An 18371-nucleotide genomic window follows, 5' to 3' on the forward strand; every position below is an offset into this window, starting at 1 on the left:
GACACTGCGTTGCACCATGGGTCAGATGAGAACGCGGTACATAGGGAACGTCATAAGACAGCAATACGTAAGGAGTATGACGGAGGGAAAAAGAGAAGAAAAATTCGCGCGATGAAGACGAAGAGGTATTATGCAGTAGTGCCAGCGCTTTTTCCAAACCTCGTAACACTTCTCAAAGTTTGGGTGAGCTTTTGGCTCTGTCAGCGATATCTTTTAATGTTATCCATGCTTGTGAAACGACGGCCATTTGAGATTCTCTTATTTTCCGAAATGATACAAAGCCACACACTGCCATGTCTGGCAAATATGGAGGCTGGGACAACGTTTCAGTATTGTTTCTGGCCAAAATTTCAAGAACAAGCAATAAGTGTGAGCTACAAGTTGCCGAGCTCATAAAAACACGTGTAACCTTAGCGGCTGCCACAGACAAAGTAAACTGAAGCTGAAAATTTTTATCGTGCCCATACGATAAAAATAATTGAATATCGGACTCTTGAAGCTCGCGAGAAATTTAAAATTTTATTTCCCGTTATTCTGAACACACCTTGTATTTGGGGCTGATAAAGATGGGAATAAAGTTTTGAAACATCTTGAGCGTGAGAAAAATGTACCTTAACTATTAATAATACCTTAAATATATTGCCATAACCAATTATACTCGTAATCTTTTGCCTATTTAAATCGACTTCTCTACTTCTGGTTTACTTTTAGCGCCTGAAATAGACATCTCGGTCACATGCCAGGCAGAGAGGCAATGAGATAACGAGAGCATGGATTGAAAGTGCAAAATGTTCAAAGGCCCTTACAAACACATCTAAAATTTCTCACTCCAGATTTTTTAAATCAATTTTACCTAATATCTCGTTAGACTTATGAAAATCATGAACAATAAAATCACTCCAGGCCGTAGCACTGCGATACATGTCATTCCCGTATGGAATTGAATTAAAGATAATCGCCTGATAGAATATTGTGCTTCGTTGAGCTAGCTGAGTGATTGAAATGATTTTTACTGAGGGAACATTGTCCTCTGTGATTTGGTGGAAGTTTTTCACAGTTTAAAAAAGAAGAACGCATGGTAATCGTCGTATTTAATTTCATTAATATGCCTCGGACACGTTTATCACACGTGTGTGAGTCTCGTCCATTTTTTTTCTCTCAAATGAAACACAACTTATCAAAACCTAGACTGCCCCAATAGAATCTTCTGATGGGTCCCAAAACTCTTTTTTAAATTCCATTCTAATTTCAAATTTATTGCTTTTAACTTCAAGAGGTGATGTACCGTATGAAAAACTTTTAAGGCAGTCCATGTTTTTCTATTTCACTTACGTCAAATGCTCATTAAACGCCGGGATGTTCGAAAGAATTTTTTAGACGTTACGGATTTAATTAGCACTTTCCAGAATTTGATGATAACAAAATGATTTGAATGTATAGAATCCAAAACAATATTTTTTGTCACTCAAATTAAGGTCATCCAGTAAAAGGATAAATTATTATTATTCCATCTTCAATGTGGTGGTAGTTCAAGAAGCAGATAATTTTCCCAAGCCAAAAATTCAAGGTTTATCGAAGCTTTATTCCTCTTTAATAAAAGAAATAAGTAAGGAAAAACTATAACAAGTAAACCTTTCGAGTAAATACTTTGACCATATCTACTTATTCGTAAAAAAATTATATGTGAATAATATCTGAATAAATATAAGGATGCAAAATTCTTTTCCTGTATGCAGATCATTACATTACGAGTAGATTTTCCCGTCATTCTCGAGATTTATGGCCATCTCACGAGAAAAAGGCGCTCTAAGTGTGTGATGCATGTGAAAGAACTTCCCCAATTCCCTTTTCGTGCGCCGGAAAATTTATTCGTCACAGGAGTCGACAAATTCGTCAGTCACTAAGCGTCCTGCGCAATTACCAGACTGCTCGTTCTCGCAAAAAGGTTTTTCGTGTCGACTGGGGAGTCTATCCAGTACAGCAGCTGATTTAATGCGTGGAGCTCGCGTTTCATTGAACAACCCACAGAATTTGCGCCCATTGTGAGCGGCCTCACTAAACTCTCTTGGCGTGCATTCTAAAATTTCCTCTGAAAGCATATTCTGCAATTCCTTGAGTGTCGTTCTCTATTGAAATGATACTCACAAAGCTCACCGACTGCTAACGGTGTAACTGATATGACTGACAATGAATACACACTCAAAAACCCATTTGAAGCTTTTTGAGATAATTCTATTCGTGGATGGGTTAACTTTGTGAGAAAAATGGAAACATTAGCTGGTAATCATACACTTGTATCATTTTAAATTACAAACGTAATGGAAGAAGAAAAGATACCCAAAGATATCGTGCTATGTACTTATTTTAATATCAAAACTCTACGACAAATGTTTCAATTCGCACACAGTCATCATCAGGTACCTGCGATCCAGTTGAAATAAGCGTGGTAGAATTTTGAAATTAAAATTAGTAGGCAATACGATATCTTTCTGTATCACTATGCTGTTATACCATACCCCTTAAAAGTTGACTTAATGGAAGTAGAACTACGCGCATGAGACGTATAGAAGATATTTTTAATTTAACACAAAATGAGTTGTATGGGTCGAAGTATTCCTCAACGTTATGAAAAAAATTGCATTCCAGCCACATATTACGTTTGGAAGTAAAGAGTGACATGTTTGAACATACTCAAATATTGATTTCAAGGTACACATTTTTATAGCATGTGTTTCTTTGGATAACGTCTTCGTAATGTTATGGAAGATCGTATCAAAACCAAAATAGTACTGCCTAGTGGGTATTTGAGAAAATATTTGTGATATTAACAGTTATATATTTATTGCGTCGATGAGAAATGTTAGATCTATGACGTCTAAGGCCCCTATTAGCCGAGGCAACCAGACGCGCAACCGGTTGCGCGTCCGGTGGAACTGGTCAGTCGTGGGGCATAGAATCAAATGAGTCCTATTAGCCGAGGCAACCAGACGCGCCACCAGACTTTCCAGTCGCCTGAGCCCCGCAACCGCGCCTTCCACCTTGGGTTGCTCAGGCCCCTATTAGCCGAGGCAACCAGACGCGCCACCGGACGCGCCACCGGTTGCGCGTCTGGTTGCCTCGGCTAATAGGGGCCTAAGAATAGACTTAAATCATAAAAATAATTAACTTTCATTTACGCTATTTACCACTCTATTGTTCACTCCGAACGTTATCTTGGAATAAACAGTTGAATACATATTTGAAAAAGAAAAAACCTTGTGCTTTCACATGAAATTTCATCATTTCAAAGCTTCTTCTTTTTCATTTTCATTATGAATCGCTTTCACAAAGTTACGCTTCAAACCATCAAAGTTACATATTTAAAATTTTCCCGGGTTTCCGCGCGGGTAAGATATTCGAATACATCGCAAACTTTTATTCGAACAAAAGCTTCCACCTCATCCCTGAGGCATTTGAGGCAGTTGGACCCCACATCATCCCGGACCGCTGACATCGCGCTTAATATTGCTCGTATTTTTTCCTGAGGAGCCTTCTCAGGATACGATTTTCAGCTAGCTTTTTAGGATTGGGCATGCGAAGCGCGACTCATGAAACGTGTGACGCTAGCGGTCCAGAACAAGCTCCTCATGAAAAAGTTTTACCGTTGAGACAATATTTTGTCTTAGCAACGCATCTACTGTTTACATGATCGATGTGACCGAAGCATGCCATTTTGAAAATTATGCACTATACACGTTTTAATGATTCAGCGTAATTAATTACTTTGTACTGACGCTATTGATATAAAAATATATGAAAATAAAGTTTTATTATCAATTTCTCGCTGCTAATGCATTTCCATTATTTTCATTTCCAACAGGTCACTGAGCGGCGGAGCAACTTTCACAGTACATTCAGCACTTCTCGGACCGTCCAAGATGGAATACGGCCAATATAATGCTCGCCCTATGGGCCAACAGGTATGACAATCATATAATTACCTACTGTTAATACAAAATATCGTCAGACACACGATTTGCACGATATCACGCGGTAAGCCGTCAAAATAAACTCAATCTGACTACATACACTTAGGAAACATTTCTCTTACTCGATTCAGGGGATCGGTTTCGTGGGGTGACTGAAGTGCAAGCTTCCCACCCCATGGGCACGGGTTAAAAACTTGACGGTGGAAGAGAATTTTCAGAGACTGGCCGATCCCTGCTTGAACGTTGTTTGGAGAACATTTCAAGCGCAATGCTCCGTCCGTCGGATGGGATGTTAAGCCGTGGTCGCCTTGGCGCCTTTTATTAAGATAAGATGCCGACGCCGAGTTTCTCTCTACCCTATCTTCCTTATTCTTCCCTCTTGGCGCAAATGACCTCAGCTGTCGGTTGCCTCTTCCTAATACCATTCAATACCATCTTGATCGAGTCGAAAGTCACGGCCTTTTCATAGGGATCGCCAGAATTTGGAAACAAGACTCAAGGCTTAAAACAAGAGTGCCACATTTTTGTCATGAAAACAGTTGACAAAATTTATTTCAAAAATCTAAGTATAAATTCAAAATATTTTACAAGTATTGATAAGTAGCTTCCCAAGTAACTTCTACGCATGACAGAAAAAAATATCTCGTTATAAAAATTAGTTATGATGTAGTATAAGACTTGAAGAGGCGATAGATATTTTGAATGTGAGATGCGCACACTCATAGGGGAGTGCCTACAGTATTTTCACTGACTTTTTTTCAGTGTCAATTTTATCCTTATTTAAAATAGCTGCATCTGTTCCTTGAAAGAGTTGAGGCCATTGGATGAAGAGAGGAAGAATCTTTGGAGAAATCGATTATTTCAATTGGTTTCTAACGGCTTTTTGTTGGCATCATAGAATAGAATATTAGAATAGGAAAATAATATAATTACAAGAAAAACCAATTAACTATTCTCCCTTTTTCTGCACATTTTCCCCGTAGGAATGGACCCAAATAATAAAATAAATCGATAATATCTTTTTTATGTAATTTAAAGTACAAACAAGTTTAGCAATGCTTTATGTATGATAACAAAGCACTTTGTTAAACTATGGCAATAAAAAATATACCCTGTTATCGTCAGCTGTCCAGAATTTGTATAGTTTAAAAACGTAAAAGCAGATAAATACCACAAGAGGGCATTTTCATGCGCTTACACAAAGATTATTTCGTTTTATTGAAACTTGAGTGATACCTCATCTTTAGTGATACCCATAGTCATATCTAACTATAGATTGGGATGTCGGCCCTGCCCTATGCGTGTTTTGGTGCAATTTTCTCTTTTCCTCATTAGCCTCTTTTAAATATGTAAATGCAACTATCAATAATTGCTATTAGCATGGCTGTAAGCACCTTGATTGCGTGCGTGACGTTATCTGACATAGAAATATGTGAAAAATACTTTTCTGTCTTGAAAATGGTATTTTGGAGATAGAAAATACTAGTTTTAAGTTAGAGACAGAGGGAATCGAATATTTTAAAGCATGGATCATGTAAACGATATGGTTTATCTCTTTTTTCAATGCCTCATTAGTAAAATAGTTTTTATAGCGAAGGAAAAAGGGAGAGAAGGTTTGAATATAACTCTTGATAGTACTATTTGATGCTTCAAGGACTTTACCTTAAAATCATGTGAATGTCATTTTCTTTATATATCTGCTCGCAGGATAAAAATCGTGTCCTTAAGATGAAAATGAATTAATGCCTGTCTCCAATGCTACAATCATTTATTTATAATTACATGGTTTCCAATGATTAAGGGGTTCAAAAGAAATGATTTGTTACTATACCTATCTGCTGAAATACCATTTTCACCTTAAACCCTTTGTGTATAACTAATAACCCAGTAAACAGCTTTAATGAAGAAAGTGTAAACTATCGCTCCGTAAGCATTTGGTTTATTTACTGAGAAATCGTTTTTGAAATGCATTATTTATGTGAAAATGACGCTGTGGTTATGTGGAAAATACACCAACTTGGAATTATAAGCATTAAATTTATAAATTATATTTACCAGGCTTCTACAGTTTTTAATATATAAATAAGTAAAAAGTAATTATGAAACTGTGAAAAATACAATGTTGGCGTATTTTACATCTCCAAATGAATTGCCATTTAGTTAATACTCCAACGGCTGATGATTTCATGCAATACTGGCCTCCTTTAACGGCTATTCCCTTCGCGTTTCCTCTATTTCTGCGGGTAACATAACAGGTAAATTCGCCTATATATCGTACATGATTTTTTCACCGTTTATCGTGAATGAACAAGGCAATTAAATGATTTTTCGTGTTTTTGTTAAATAAGTATTGCTTTCGTAGATGAGATCAGAATGTGTACAATCATTCACATTCTCGTCTTACAGCCAACTTCATTTAATTTTGGTGATAAACTTCTCATCGCCATCACCTTATTATCGTCAGAAGGATAGGATTTATTTCTTTTTTAAATATCATACAGGTAAATATCCATATAAAAGCTTATTCAATGGATTTACGTAATATAAGTTCATGCTTAAAAACGTTTTTAGGTTATTTCCTATGAGGTCTTAAAGAAATCAATTATGATGTTTTTTTTCGTATTTATCATGATTTTTTTCTTCAAAACTGAATGAGTAATCGATTCCTTTTACGTTTTTTCATAATACATTTCAAGATTAATTAGCCGGCTGTAACGCCATTTTTATCCAACTAACCTGGCAGTACGCCACTAATAGCATTCATTTGATAGTTACCAAAGACATATGGGTATGTGAAGTATCTACTGTTAATCAACCGCGATTCTTATGGTATTAAAATTTCATATCTATTTTTATCACAATGATAGTCTTAGTTTCGTTTTAATCAAAGTTTAACTAAAACTTAAACACAGAAATTTCCATAATCGACTGTGTAATAATGGAGTTTTCCAAATTCAATACCCTATTTTTTTTTACCATCAGTGGAAGAAGTTTGAGAAGCATGTGTTTTAATTTTCGCGAAAATTACTAAAACTAATTCTAAGTAGCAGCTATTATATCTTAAGGAGATTCCCCATGTAGCGAATTAATTTCATGATATTTAAAATTATAAGCAATATCAAATATTTGAGTAATTATTTACTTCCTAGCAAGAAACGGCAGCTTAATATTGACTCATTTCATTCACTCAACGTAGCAAGGTCGTACCCAAGATCAAAACTAGGGGGGGGGGGAAGCCATGATTGTTCAAGTCATAGTTAAGATTTAAGTACGGAAAAAGTGAATGAAATGAACATTTTAAGGAAACTGTGACAGCTCTGTATTAGTTTTTAATATTATTTGCTTGAAAAAATATTATTTTCCTTAAAGCTTTTTGCGAGTTTTGCTTCTAGGGGGGGCAGCTGCCCCTTCCTGCCCCTCGCTGAGTATGCCCATGCAACGTTGCCACTTTAAATTATAAGGCATTAACGAATAACCAAATATATTCAAAGATTAGTAACTGCATTATCTTTTAACCATCCAATATAAATATTGTGCTTACATCCAATCCATGCGCGGTCATCGCATATTCAGACTATTGTTTTTAGATATTTTTGTGTTTTGTTTTCAGATTTTCAGCTTTCACAATGTTGCATGCCTGGCTTTGCATTCATATAGAGTCCATTGCTGACGTCGACAGCATTAACTGTCTCGCTTGAATCTTCGCGAGCTTCGAGCTGATGCTGACTCTCATTTGTATGCAAACTTGGGAAAGTTTTGGGTAACATTCGTAAATCTCATGGTTTTTGTTTGACAAATAGAACGGAATGCCGAAAACTCTTGAAGTATGATCAAGTTGCGAAATGGATTCCGGAAAATATAGCATATGTTTTATTTTCATCCAAAGGGACTTCCACCCGTTTATAATGCATTTAAAAAAGTATCGGAATTGTTTCAAGTTTATGTAAGTATTTTACGCATATGTTAACTTGCTCATAATTGAATTTTTTCCAAATCATCAAATCGAGCCCTGAAAATGCTTCTTCCTTTATCTATGCGCCTTTATTTCTTATGCGTTAATTTCAAACACATTTTGTCATTTCTCGAGGCTTTGGATATCAATTTTATAATCTCTAGAGCTGTAAATCGGTACGAACGAATTTTTCACAGGAGAAAAAAAATAGCCACCCGGTAACCTTATTCCTTTTTTTTTAAACGAAGCCGCGTCTTTTTTGCCTCATTTGCCTTACAGACTCCATATTAGCGTCAGTCCCTTGGAAAAATGCATTCGGAAATTCATTGATGCCAACCCAGGTAGACAAGCGAGGCTAAACTGATGCTCTTAAAAGAAGATAGTGGAAGCTGATAGCCTGCCACCTGGGCTGGAATTCAAGCACATGCAAGATAGGTCAGGTTAAAAAATCAGGCACGAATTTTAAAGGTTTGGAGTCAATTGTGATGAATTTGGATTTTTTTACTTTTCTGCATCACCGAATAGTGAGATTTAAACTTACTTGCCCACAAATTCCGAAACCACGTATGAAATCAAGTTTTATGCGAATAGTTGTATTTGGGCGTTTCCAGGAAAATTCCAACTTCTCTCAAATTAAAATTTTAGCAGTAAATATTTTATCTAGATAAATCAACAGCAAAAGGATTAAATTCATGAAATCAGTAGTTGAAACATTATCCAGAGCATTATTAGAGGTTTTCAAATCATAATTCGATTCACAGAGTTTTGAAGAAGTTTGAAATCATTACACTTTGGGGGTTGACCTTTCAGTAATTCCGTCATATGGTAATTTTGGGCATAATTAGAAGGTATTTCAGTAATTAATTCTGTCTCTGTATATGGGCATCATCTTTATAAATGTTATTTGATCATTCACAGTTGGAAGTTTTGCAATTGTTTGTAATTTACAATTTTATCGAAAAATCCTATTGCGTATTATTCTCTAAAGGCCATTCCGTCACAAACGGAATTTCCCCTCTCACTCCTTCATACTTATTGCTATTTTTAATGACTACTTCGTCTAACAAACTTCGCAACTTGTCAGCTTCTGTTTTAGTAGTTGTATTTTTCGGCTGAATTGATTTAGTTTCCTCACCTTCAACTTTTATAGACAGGATTATCTTCCTCTCTCCCCAGAATCCAGTGAATATAATTTGACCCATATTTCAACTATCCCAAAACGTTTTTCTCCACAGCGCAACAAACGTTGTGCTTCTAGGCTCCTCTGTCCCCAGGCCTATCCATCATGTGCTCTACGCTCCTTGCAGACTGGAGCAACATATTTTGGATGAAAACGGCATTTTTTTATTTGACCTAGTTGCTCATCTTCGGCTATCGAATGGAAAATAGTGCTTTTGTATCGTGGTAGCCATAGTCCCAGACTACCCTTATATTAAGAGAACTAAACTCTTCCGCTTCACCGGTCTTTTTTAAGGGACAAATTACTCACTTAAAACTTACGTCAACTTCACGATATTTTCAGGGTATATAATGCAGACTCCTCTCAGTAATAAATGTAATAATAATATCTATTCTACTAGGTTTAACGTGACATTCTTTTAGTAAACGTTACATTCTTTAACATTTGAGCGTCACAAATAAGAAAGGCTTGCCTCTTTGTGATACAATTACCAGTGTTTAGTTGCTACCTTGAATATTATATGGTAATTTTCTGGCCGATGCAGCAAAAATAGAACAGTTCGTATAGTATAAATTTGAAGCGTTAACAACGCTTGTGATTTATTTATGAAGTATATGAAAGGAAAAAACATTTAAAAAATCAGCAAATGAAATAAATATTATTATTCATTATTGAATCCCTTACACTACAAATACCTGGCTATTTAGATACATGGAAAATTAGAAAATCCCGCATTCTGAAATATTTATCTATGTATATATGTATAAACACTTTCCATAACGTTCATTGAAAATAACCATCCTTTTCGTAATTTTAGAAAAACCTAGAGATCTTTCATAAGCAGTGTTTCAATTAATTTGATTTAAGTTTGGTATATTCTCAACGAAGACTGATCGTAAAATGTTCGTGTTTGAGGCACAGAAAAATGTTGACCATGGTTTACCTAGTACACCCTGAGTAGTACCAGATGATTGGGTAAGCTTTAGACGAGCAATTCATTGTAAAAAAAATACGAAATACGGTTGATTGAGAGAGAAAGTTCAAACGTATTCCGATAAAGACCTGCCCACTGTTGTCGTCATGGTGTTCCGTTTCATCATGAAGAGTGCCGTCACAAGCATGAGAATCTTTTTTTTTATCCCTTCAGGTATTATACACCCTCCCTTCTTCCCCCTCTCTCTCTCTCCATACAGGTATTATTTGCTCCAGTGTATCGTCGTTCTATGGTTTATCCACGATACCCTTGATTAGCAGCCGAAGTGAAAGCTTTCCTACCTAAAACATTCTCTTCCTTGGCTTCCAATATCCCAGAGCTATTTCTTTAAGTGATACATCCATTATTCCTATTTTAAAAAGGAGAATTTTCCTTATTTAAAAAAATAAATACCTCTACTGTTTGAACTATACAGTGAACTTAGCTTGACATCAATCTTAAAAAGTAGTCAACCGACGCAGGTTTTGGCACACCATAAGTTTTATTTTATATCTACTTCGCATTTGTTGGTCTATCGTATGAATTAGGGGTTACAAGATTCTCGGAAAATAACTCGCTAAACTTTAATTTTAAAGTTCGGTAAATGCAGGGAAAACGTTATGATTCTCAGATAGTACATGCGTCAATTATTTTAAGCTCTTTTTTGCGAATTTAACCTATTTCAGCCAATCTGACAAAGCCATATGACTGCATTCTATAATACTAAGTAAATGACGCTCTCGAAGAAAACCCGCCCTTCTTTTTTCCGTCTAATTGCCACAAATATGTTTTTGAAGCTTGCGATAACTTAATCCACTTATTAGTTTATTTTTGAAGCTGATCGAAATAAGCTCACTGACGGAATGACACTGGTGCGAAACGGAAATTCAATGTGGATGCCTACGGTATGTAAATAAAATTCAAGTATCATAGAAGTAAACTGGAAATGGCATTTTACGTATTATGTTAGCTTCCCTTCTTCCAAAAAATATGCTTTCCCTGAAAATTCATCCTTTCCATCAAGGTCACAGGTGGACATTGAACAATATTAGATTCTGACCTCGTTACCACCAAGTGTAGCCATATCACTACGGGTTATTCCGAAGGAACAAGTGGATGCATCACCATAATATTTCACTAGATTACTAAAAGCGACCCAAGGAGCAATGTGCCTAAATATCTTCAAAATCGCTTGCAGAGGGTTTTCTGAGCGGAAATAGGTTGATATCGTTTCACTCATGAAGCGTCAAGAAAGTCCTATATGTGCTGAGCCATCTTCAATGCATATTATAAATTGCTATAAATATTTTTGGATCGGAAGATACTGTAATATCTCTCTTACCAACCGTTTATATTAAGCGATCTTCCCTCTTAGAGACTAGGGTTCCATAGAAAAGATTGTCCCAGTAGGTACATGGTATTTAATATCCCTATTCAAAGATCAACCCTCACTACGACCAACGTTCACCACTTTGAAGGAAATTTTCCCCCGATTGAGCGAAAGAAATAGTTTCATATTAAAGACATTGAAGACAAAAATAACTTCATTTGTAACTTCTGCATACCATTTTCGCAAATAAGTCTGGTTTATTTACCTATCTAGACATTTTCATTTCCGGTACGACGAATATAATTTTATGAATAGGAGTGGAAAATATCGAATTAAATTATTATTGATTGGAACTTTCTGGGGAATTGGTACTAATATTTTTAAAAAGTTGTTCTTACTACTTTAAACGATTCCTGAGCTCAGTGAAATTCTCCTTTTTTCTGTCTAGCCTCCCAGACATTTTAAATTATGTATATTCGACGAACCCACGTATCCGGACCCCTGCCTAAAGATTGCCACTCATAACGGCAATTTTTCATAGGAGTCATCGCTGGTTACTTAATACAGGTTTAGCTGTATTACCTTAGCTTCTAATATCGATTGATATGGTAACAAATACCAGAGGAAGGCAGTGTTTTCTCATATGCTATTTTTTTAGAGATGAGGGATAAATGACCCCTTCGTTAGGGAGAACATAGCATAATTTTCATCGTCAGGACGATATATATCTTCCCCAAACCCAGATCTGATACTCGTTCATCCTGTAGTAAAATTCCAATGGAAGGAATAAAAAATTATATTTAGCATTTGAAGAGCCATATAATGTTGCGCCCCATCCTAATATTCCTTCCACCGTAAAGGCAGGCCAATTTAATTTTTCGGTGATGGAAAAACCTCAGACCTTATTCAAATTCTGTAATTGTAGCGATCGTTACGTGGACATTAGGCCGGCCCTTATTTTTCAGAATTGCGAAAAGTTATGTTTTCCTGGTCTCAAAATGGTCCAAATGGTGTTCATATTCACGTGTTAAAATTTGGTTACTTTAAAATAACGGCAACCCGTGCCCCAAGGGCCCTAAGTACTAAGGACCCTCAATTGAGTTTTTTGGGGCCAAAAAAGCACTATTTCTATGTAAAACGTAAAAGTAAAGCCCTTTAGGGCCGATTTTCTGTTTGTTTTAACCTATCTCTAAGCGTTTAGGAGATATCGTCCGCCGTAATGCAATCTCCCCCCTAGGGCGCCACCCCGCACCGCGGCACCGCTGAGGTATGTCCCGCACCACTTACTAGAGACTTCCCCTCAACCCCCTCCCCTCCCTCGGCAAAGACTTTGCTCCTGATGTCAAGATCTAGCCTCTGAAGAAATGTTCTTACCTTAGAAAGAATTTAATTGCCATAACAATACTTCCAATCCAAGAGATCAATTTATTTTCACTCTGTCCATGAATTTCGGTACATTAACCAAAATAAAATAGATTTTTACTGTATTTCTAATTTTTCACTGACATCCTACATTTGTCAATGAAAGTGCCTTTCCGCACGTTAGGATTATATTGCGATGAAAAGTCACTCTTAGTAATAAATTTTGAAAGCTCTCTTCCTTCAACGTGACTGCCCAAAAATCTTGGATTAGTTTCGCTCCTCTCGCTACACAATCAATTCCCACTTGATGACCCCGAATAATTTGCAAATCGTTCTTGTATGTTCATCCCATTCTCGTATGCTCACATCAAAGAATGCAATGCATATTTACGATTCATTAAATAGCTTTCTCGAATTAGTGGTCACAAAATTTGGTATAGATACCTTAGTCATGTCCCTTACGTTTATAGAATGCCTTCTTCGGTGGATCATATTTTCCTACACAAGACCACATACGGCGTATCACGTTTTTTTTCACACCTAGAAATGGATCCGTCAAAGAATGACAGGCCTACCAACTCCTCACTCATGTACCACAAGTGGTTTGAAAACCTCTTTTGTGCTGCTTTCGCTATGTCTAGGTTAACACTTTCGTAATTAACAAGTCTTTGTAGGAACTACGGGTCACTGATGGGAGCTAGTGCAACAAAAGGAGCGGAGAACCACATCTTTTCATTTCTTCTTGAATATATTGAAATCTATTCAACCAATAACTGCATTTCGTTCTCCTCTTTATTTGCGTAAGAACTTTATTTCTTCAGACCAAGCACATTTATCCGAAAGATTAACTGCACTTTCCTCCTCGTGCGTCAAAAATGCAATGGTACCTCTCCTTGCAATGTCAAGCAAATCATCAAGTTTTGTTACGAAAGATTCTCTTCTCTTCATATCCACTGTAATTCGCGCTCTCTTTATGCCGTTGCACGTTCATCCATTCTTTGCGTCATTTTTATAACTTTTCAATCGCCTTATTTTCCGTAACAACAGGAATTCTAGTTTTATACTATGGATGAGACTCATTTCTCACGGTTTTTCTCGCACAAAGTCTTACAAATTTCGAACCCATTAGGTGATAGAGAAAACACACAGTATTTCTCTCACTGTCGGTAAATTTGAGCCAAGTATTTCTTCACTTTCTTTTCCAACCAATTCAATGCCTGGATTTAGTCTTGATGACATGCCTTTCCTTGCTGGTCTATTCTTAAAATGAACGTCACGTTCATGATAAAGTATTTATTTCACCACTTTTCTCCTTACATCCTAAAAAACTTAGCTCTTCCTATCCTTTGCACACTATACACAAGAACTATCTCTATCTATCCACAGTGATCTACATCCGTGAACTGACTGCCTTGTTTCTTCTTCCTTGAATATTTCTATCTAATGTTGGAGCCCTGGAAGCCCTGCTCAATCCCTTCATTCCTTTATTATTCATAGACACATTTCTATCACATGCTTATAATATTTTGTACATAAAAATCACTTTGGAACAAAGCCTGCTGGAATGGTTCGCGGCCGTTTGGCGGCAAAAAATCAAGGTTTGAGGGGTCGCACAGTGGGCGGAAATCGAAAAAAGCTGGCCAAAACCTCTGTGGAAGAATTTTTTTCTAATTTATGGCTAATTAGTGGTGATTCTAGATGTTTTTGATCTGAGGAATCCAATTTTAGTGTTCTTAGGACACCATCTCTACAAGAAGACGCTCTGAAAACAAAATGGCGGAGAGGCCGTTTTTGCGTCATCCGATAGGTTGGTCTAATTTCTGGAAATCTACCCTAAATATTTTTCTATCAGTTTAATATTTTGATATTGACTTTATGAGTCTTCTATTTGCAATACGAATTAGAAGTTTAATAACTTTCTTATGCAAACAATATAGTAAACTCTTAAAGATTCGAGGATGAGCTTAGTTCTATTTACATAGAATGGGGAGGATTAAAGTTATTAAACGCATTATTATTTTGAGTTTTTATTTTTATGTATGAAATAAATATAATATGAACGATGAAAACATCAAGAAGGTATATGAAAATTCAAAATCTAGATATGATCCAGAATCTTCCTCTTTAGCATTTCAATCAATTTCTTCCGTCAAAAGAAGTTTTCTGACTTGGTCAGATACCTTCTTCTTTGTATTTTTACCAGCTTTTGGTTTAGATGGAATGTATGGGTCGGATGTAAGAAGTATTCCGTGAAAAAGGTCGTGATTATTGGCTAGTCTGTATATTTTTCCTGAGTGAAGCTCTCTAAATCGTCGAATATCTTTATTCCTTGCTTCCAAGGCCTCCTCGGATAGCTGGCCAATACGAATAATTGCGTCCTTAATAACTGCCGCATCATGAATCAAAACTTAATGCACATTAGGCGGCATATAAAACCCGAATAAATTTTGACATAAATTTTGGCCGTGGAACAACAATATTTTGTTAATACAGCTTCATTTATTTGCAGCTAACAGATAGCATTTCATGCTGCTCGTTTCTGACAATGCATCGCATACCTACAAAACCAAGCCATGAAAGAATTTAGATATAAATTGAAAACTAAAAAAATTGATAAAAACTAGTTATTATTATTTGCTTTATATGCCATATCTTTCCATCAATCACTATAAGCAAAAATATTAAAGTCACAAAAATATTGTCGATCTGAATTGGTCAAAGATTCTTTATCTGCTCATTAATATACATTTCTTCTTCCACGGAAACCTCTCTCGTTACTCGGATCCATTGAATAGTTATTGGTCTACAAAGTCTGGTCGAGGATGGGCGAGGATTAGACCATAAAGATTTACCTGTATCAAAAAACTCTAACATTTACGTTTCAGAATGAGAACGTTGCGTGGTGCTAATACTACTATTTCCAAATGTGCTTACCTGATGTAGTGTCTAACAAGTGAAGTGGTACAAGAGAGGTCGCGAACTAGCTTTCGTATCTTACATTAGGTTTCTCACATGTGTGCTTGTGCTGGGAAAGGCCAGAACTTCCGCCAAAACCCCATTTGCAAATTAGGATGGGTTGCTGGGGCAGTCTTTCATTAAAAACTTAAGTGAAGATATTATCCTTAAGGCTGTGTGATTTAATGGAGACTGCAAGTTAACTTCACATTTTACCTCAGAAATAGATATTCCCTCAGGATATGCTGCACTTTTTTGCCAAACTGATTTGGTCGTAACCTGGGTATGTTTTGTGGCCATGATTTCTCGCCGTTACACGAATTAATATATACTGCGCCGTTGTCAGATGGCCCGCTACAATAAGGGACCTCTTCCCCCGATAATTCTGTTTGAGCTATTTCTTTCCTTCTCCATTTGTCAAGTATTCTCTTGGTCCTGGTTGGTGTAATTGTTGTTGCTAATTTAAAATTTTTTCTGCAGCATCATCTCCTATGGTACGTAACTGCATTGAAGTTGCCACACATAATTCCTCTTTTGAAGCGCTGCTTCTCACATTCTTCAGTTTTCCTTCTTTTGGACCTATCACTTGCTCTCTCAAAAGGCGTCAATGGTCTTCCTCCACGAGTAACTAATATTAAGGAAATAATTTTAGGAAAAGTCAGTTTATGACCGATACTCCTCGCACGTGCCCCTAAAATTTTTTGCATGCAGGAACCAGTTGCCACTGTAGACAAAAGACGGTAAGGGACAGTGATAAAGGTTATTTATTGCCGTCTTGGTGAACCGCGGGCAAAGTTTGAACACTGCGGAGTTCTAGGAAAGGATTGAAACACAGGAGCTGGGAATAGCCCTAAAAGGAATAAAGGGAATATGTGGAAAATACAAAATGAACAGCAAGTGTGATTACAATCCTAGTTTTCCAAAGAATTAGACAATCAGAACACCCTCTGTCCCGAGCGCTGCGACGCCGCTCCGCTACGCGCCGTGCGTTATTTTACATTATTCAACAAAAGTGGAAAAGTTGCAAGTATGCGCAGGATTTTATCGTTCCGTTACATAGAATAAACCTCGCTCTAACTGTTGATGATAATATCTCCGCGGAGATAAGCGGAGATAACTAAGTTTATCTCTGATTTATTTAAAATTTAAACGAAAAACAGTTAATTTTTAATTAATATATTATGGTCATTCGGAACGTGTTGTTTTCCACGATGAATAGCGTTATAGTATCTAAAAGATATACATTATCGTTGTGTATTCGCCAATAGAACAATATTTATGTTTTGTTCACACACCAGGGCAACAAACAAAGAGATTTTTTTAAAAAAAATAGATTTGGAACTTCGCGATTTTTTTATCACCTTTTGAAGGATATTACACACATAAAGAGCATAAATAAATTTTAAAAAGTTAACGTATTTGGAAGAATAGATATTCCAGAACAATACTACACTACTTTTGGATTTTAAAAAAATAGTGAAAAATTGGGGTTTTGGCCAGCTTTTCTCGATTTCCGCCCACTGTGGGTCGGTACCCAGTACATAGGACGGCGTTGAAGGGTTAATTGACATTATAGGCTTTAACGACATTAATCATGACACAAGAGGAACAACCTATTCAATACTGTAACACTAGCATGTAAATCTTGTCAACAGGAGCAAAGTCTTTGCCGAGGGAGGGGAGGGGGTTGAGGGGAAGTCTCCAGTAAGTGGTGCGGGACATACCTCAGCGGTGCCGCGGTGCGGGGTGGCGCCCTAGGGGGGAGATTGCATTACGGCGGACGATATCTCCTAAACGCTTAGAGATAGGTTAAAACAAACAGAAAATCGGCCCTAAAGGGCTTTACTTTTACGTTTTACATAGAAATAGTGCTTTTTTGGCCCCAAAAAACTCAATTGAGGGTCCTTAGTACTTAGGGCCCTTGGGGCACGGGTTGCCGTTATTTTAAAGTAACCAAATTTTAACACGTGAATATGAACACCATTTGGACCATTTTGAGACCAGGAAAACATAACTTTTCGCAATTCTGAAAAATAAGGGCCGGCCTAGTGGACATGGCATTTCCAGCCAAGGGAAGGTTGAGACGGCATTGAGGGAAGAAGGTTATCCCCCAAGGAGGGGGGGATACGCATCCTTTCCTGTAATTAAGATGCCGCCATCGTCTGCTAGACCCTGCGAATTTTAACGCCAACTTTTGTTTCCTTTTACGACAGGGAGTCATATTTGATGCTCTCATAAGTCTAAAATTACATCGCGCAAATAATCTTAGAATGTATTTATTTTTGTATAAGGAGAAATATTCAAGATATGAATAAAAAAATAGCTTTGCATTGATAATTTTGATAACCCTTTGATTTGGAAATTCGTCGAAGTCTTTGTTGTCTACGGAGAGTTCATAATATCCATCACATCAGAGACATTTTTTTCGAAATTCTTTCATCTGCACATTTATAAGAACTTGATCTTAAATTTTATTGGAGAATGAACACATGTTTTTGAAAATATTAATCCTAAAAGCCACTTTTTCTCGTATACAATTGAAAGGTTTGGGCTGAATGAGTCGTATCCTAGAAAAACCATGGTATAATTACGTAACTTGCTTGATCATCCTCTCAAAATTTCATTCATAGATAATTTGCTAAATTTATTCA

General features: G+C 36.7%; 1 protein-coding gene across 4 annotated transcripts in view; it reads left to right on the plus strand.

Moving 5' to 3' along the window:
- The first annotated feature begins 3864 nt into the window (after nucleotides 1-3864).
- LOC124163261 (major facilitator superfamily domain-containing protein 6) overlaps nucleotides 3865-18371 on the plus strand; it is a 55345-nt gene continuing 40838 nt past the window's right edge. For all 4 annotated transcript variants that reach the window (XM_046540041.1, XM_046540043.1, XM_046540042.1 and 1 more), the window contains exon 1: nucleotides 3865-3959. In XM_046540041.1, coding sequence (XP_046395997.1) covers nucleotides 3918-3959 — 42 coding nt within the window. In that variant the 5' untranslated portion in view covers nucleotides 3865-3917. The remainder of the gene's footprint in view (nucleotides 3960-18371) is intronic.

The sequence above is a fragment of the Ischnura elegans genome, chromosome 8 (genome assembly GCF_921293095.1).
Source record: "Ischnura elegans chromosome 8, ioIscEleg1.1, whole genome shotgun sequence".
Lineage (NCBI taxonomy): Eukaryota > Metazoa > Arthropoda > Insecta > Odonata > Coenagrionidae > Ischnura > Ischnura elegans.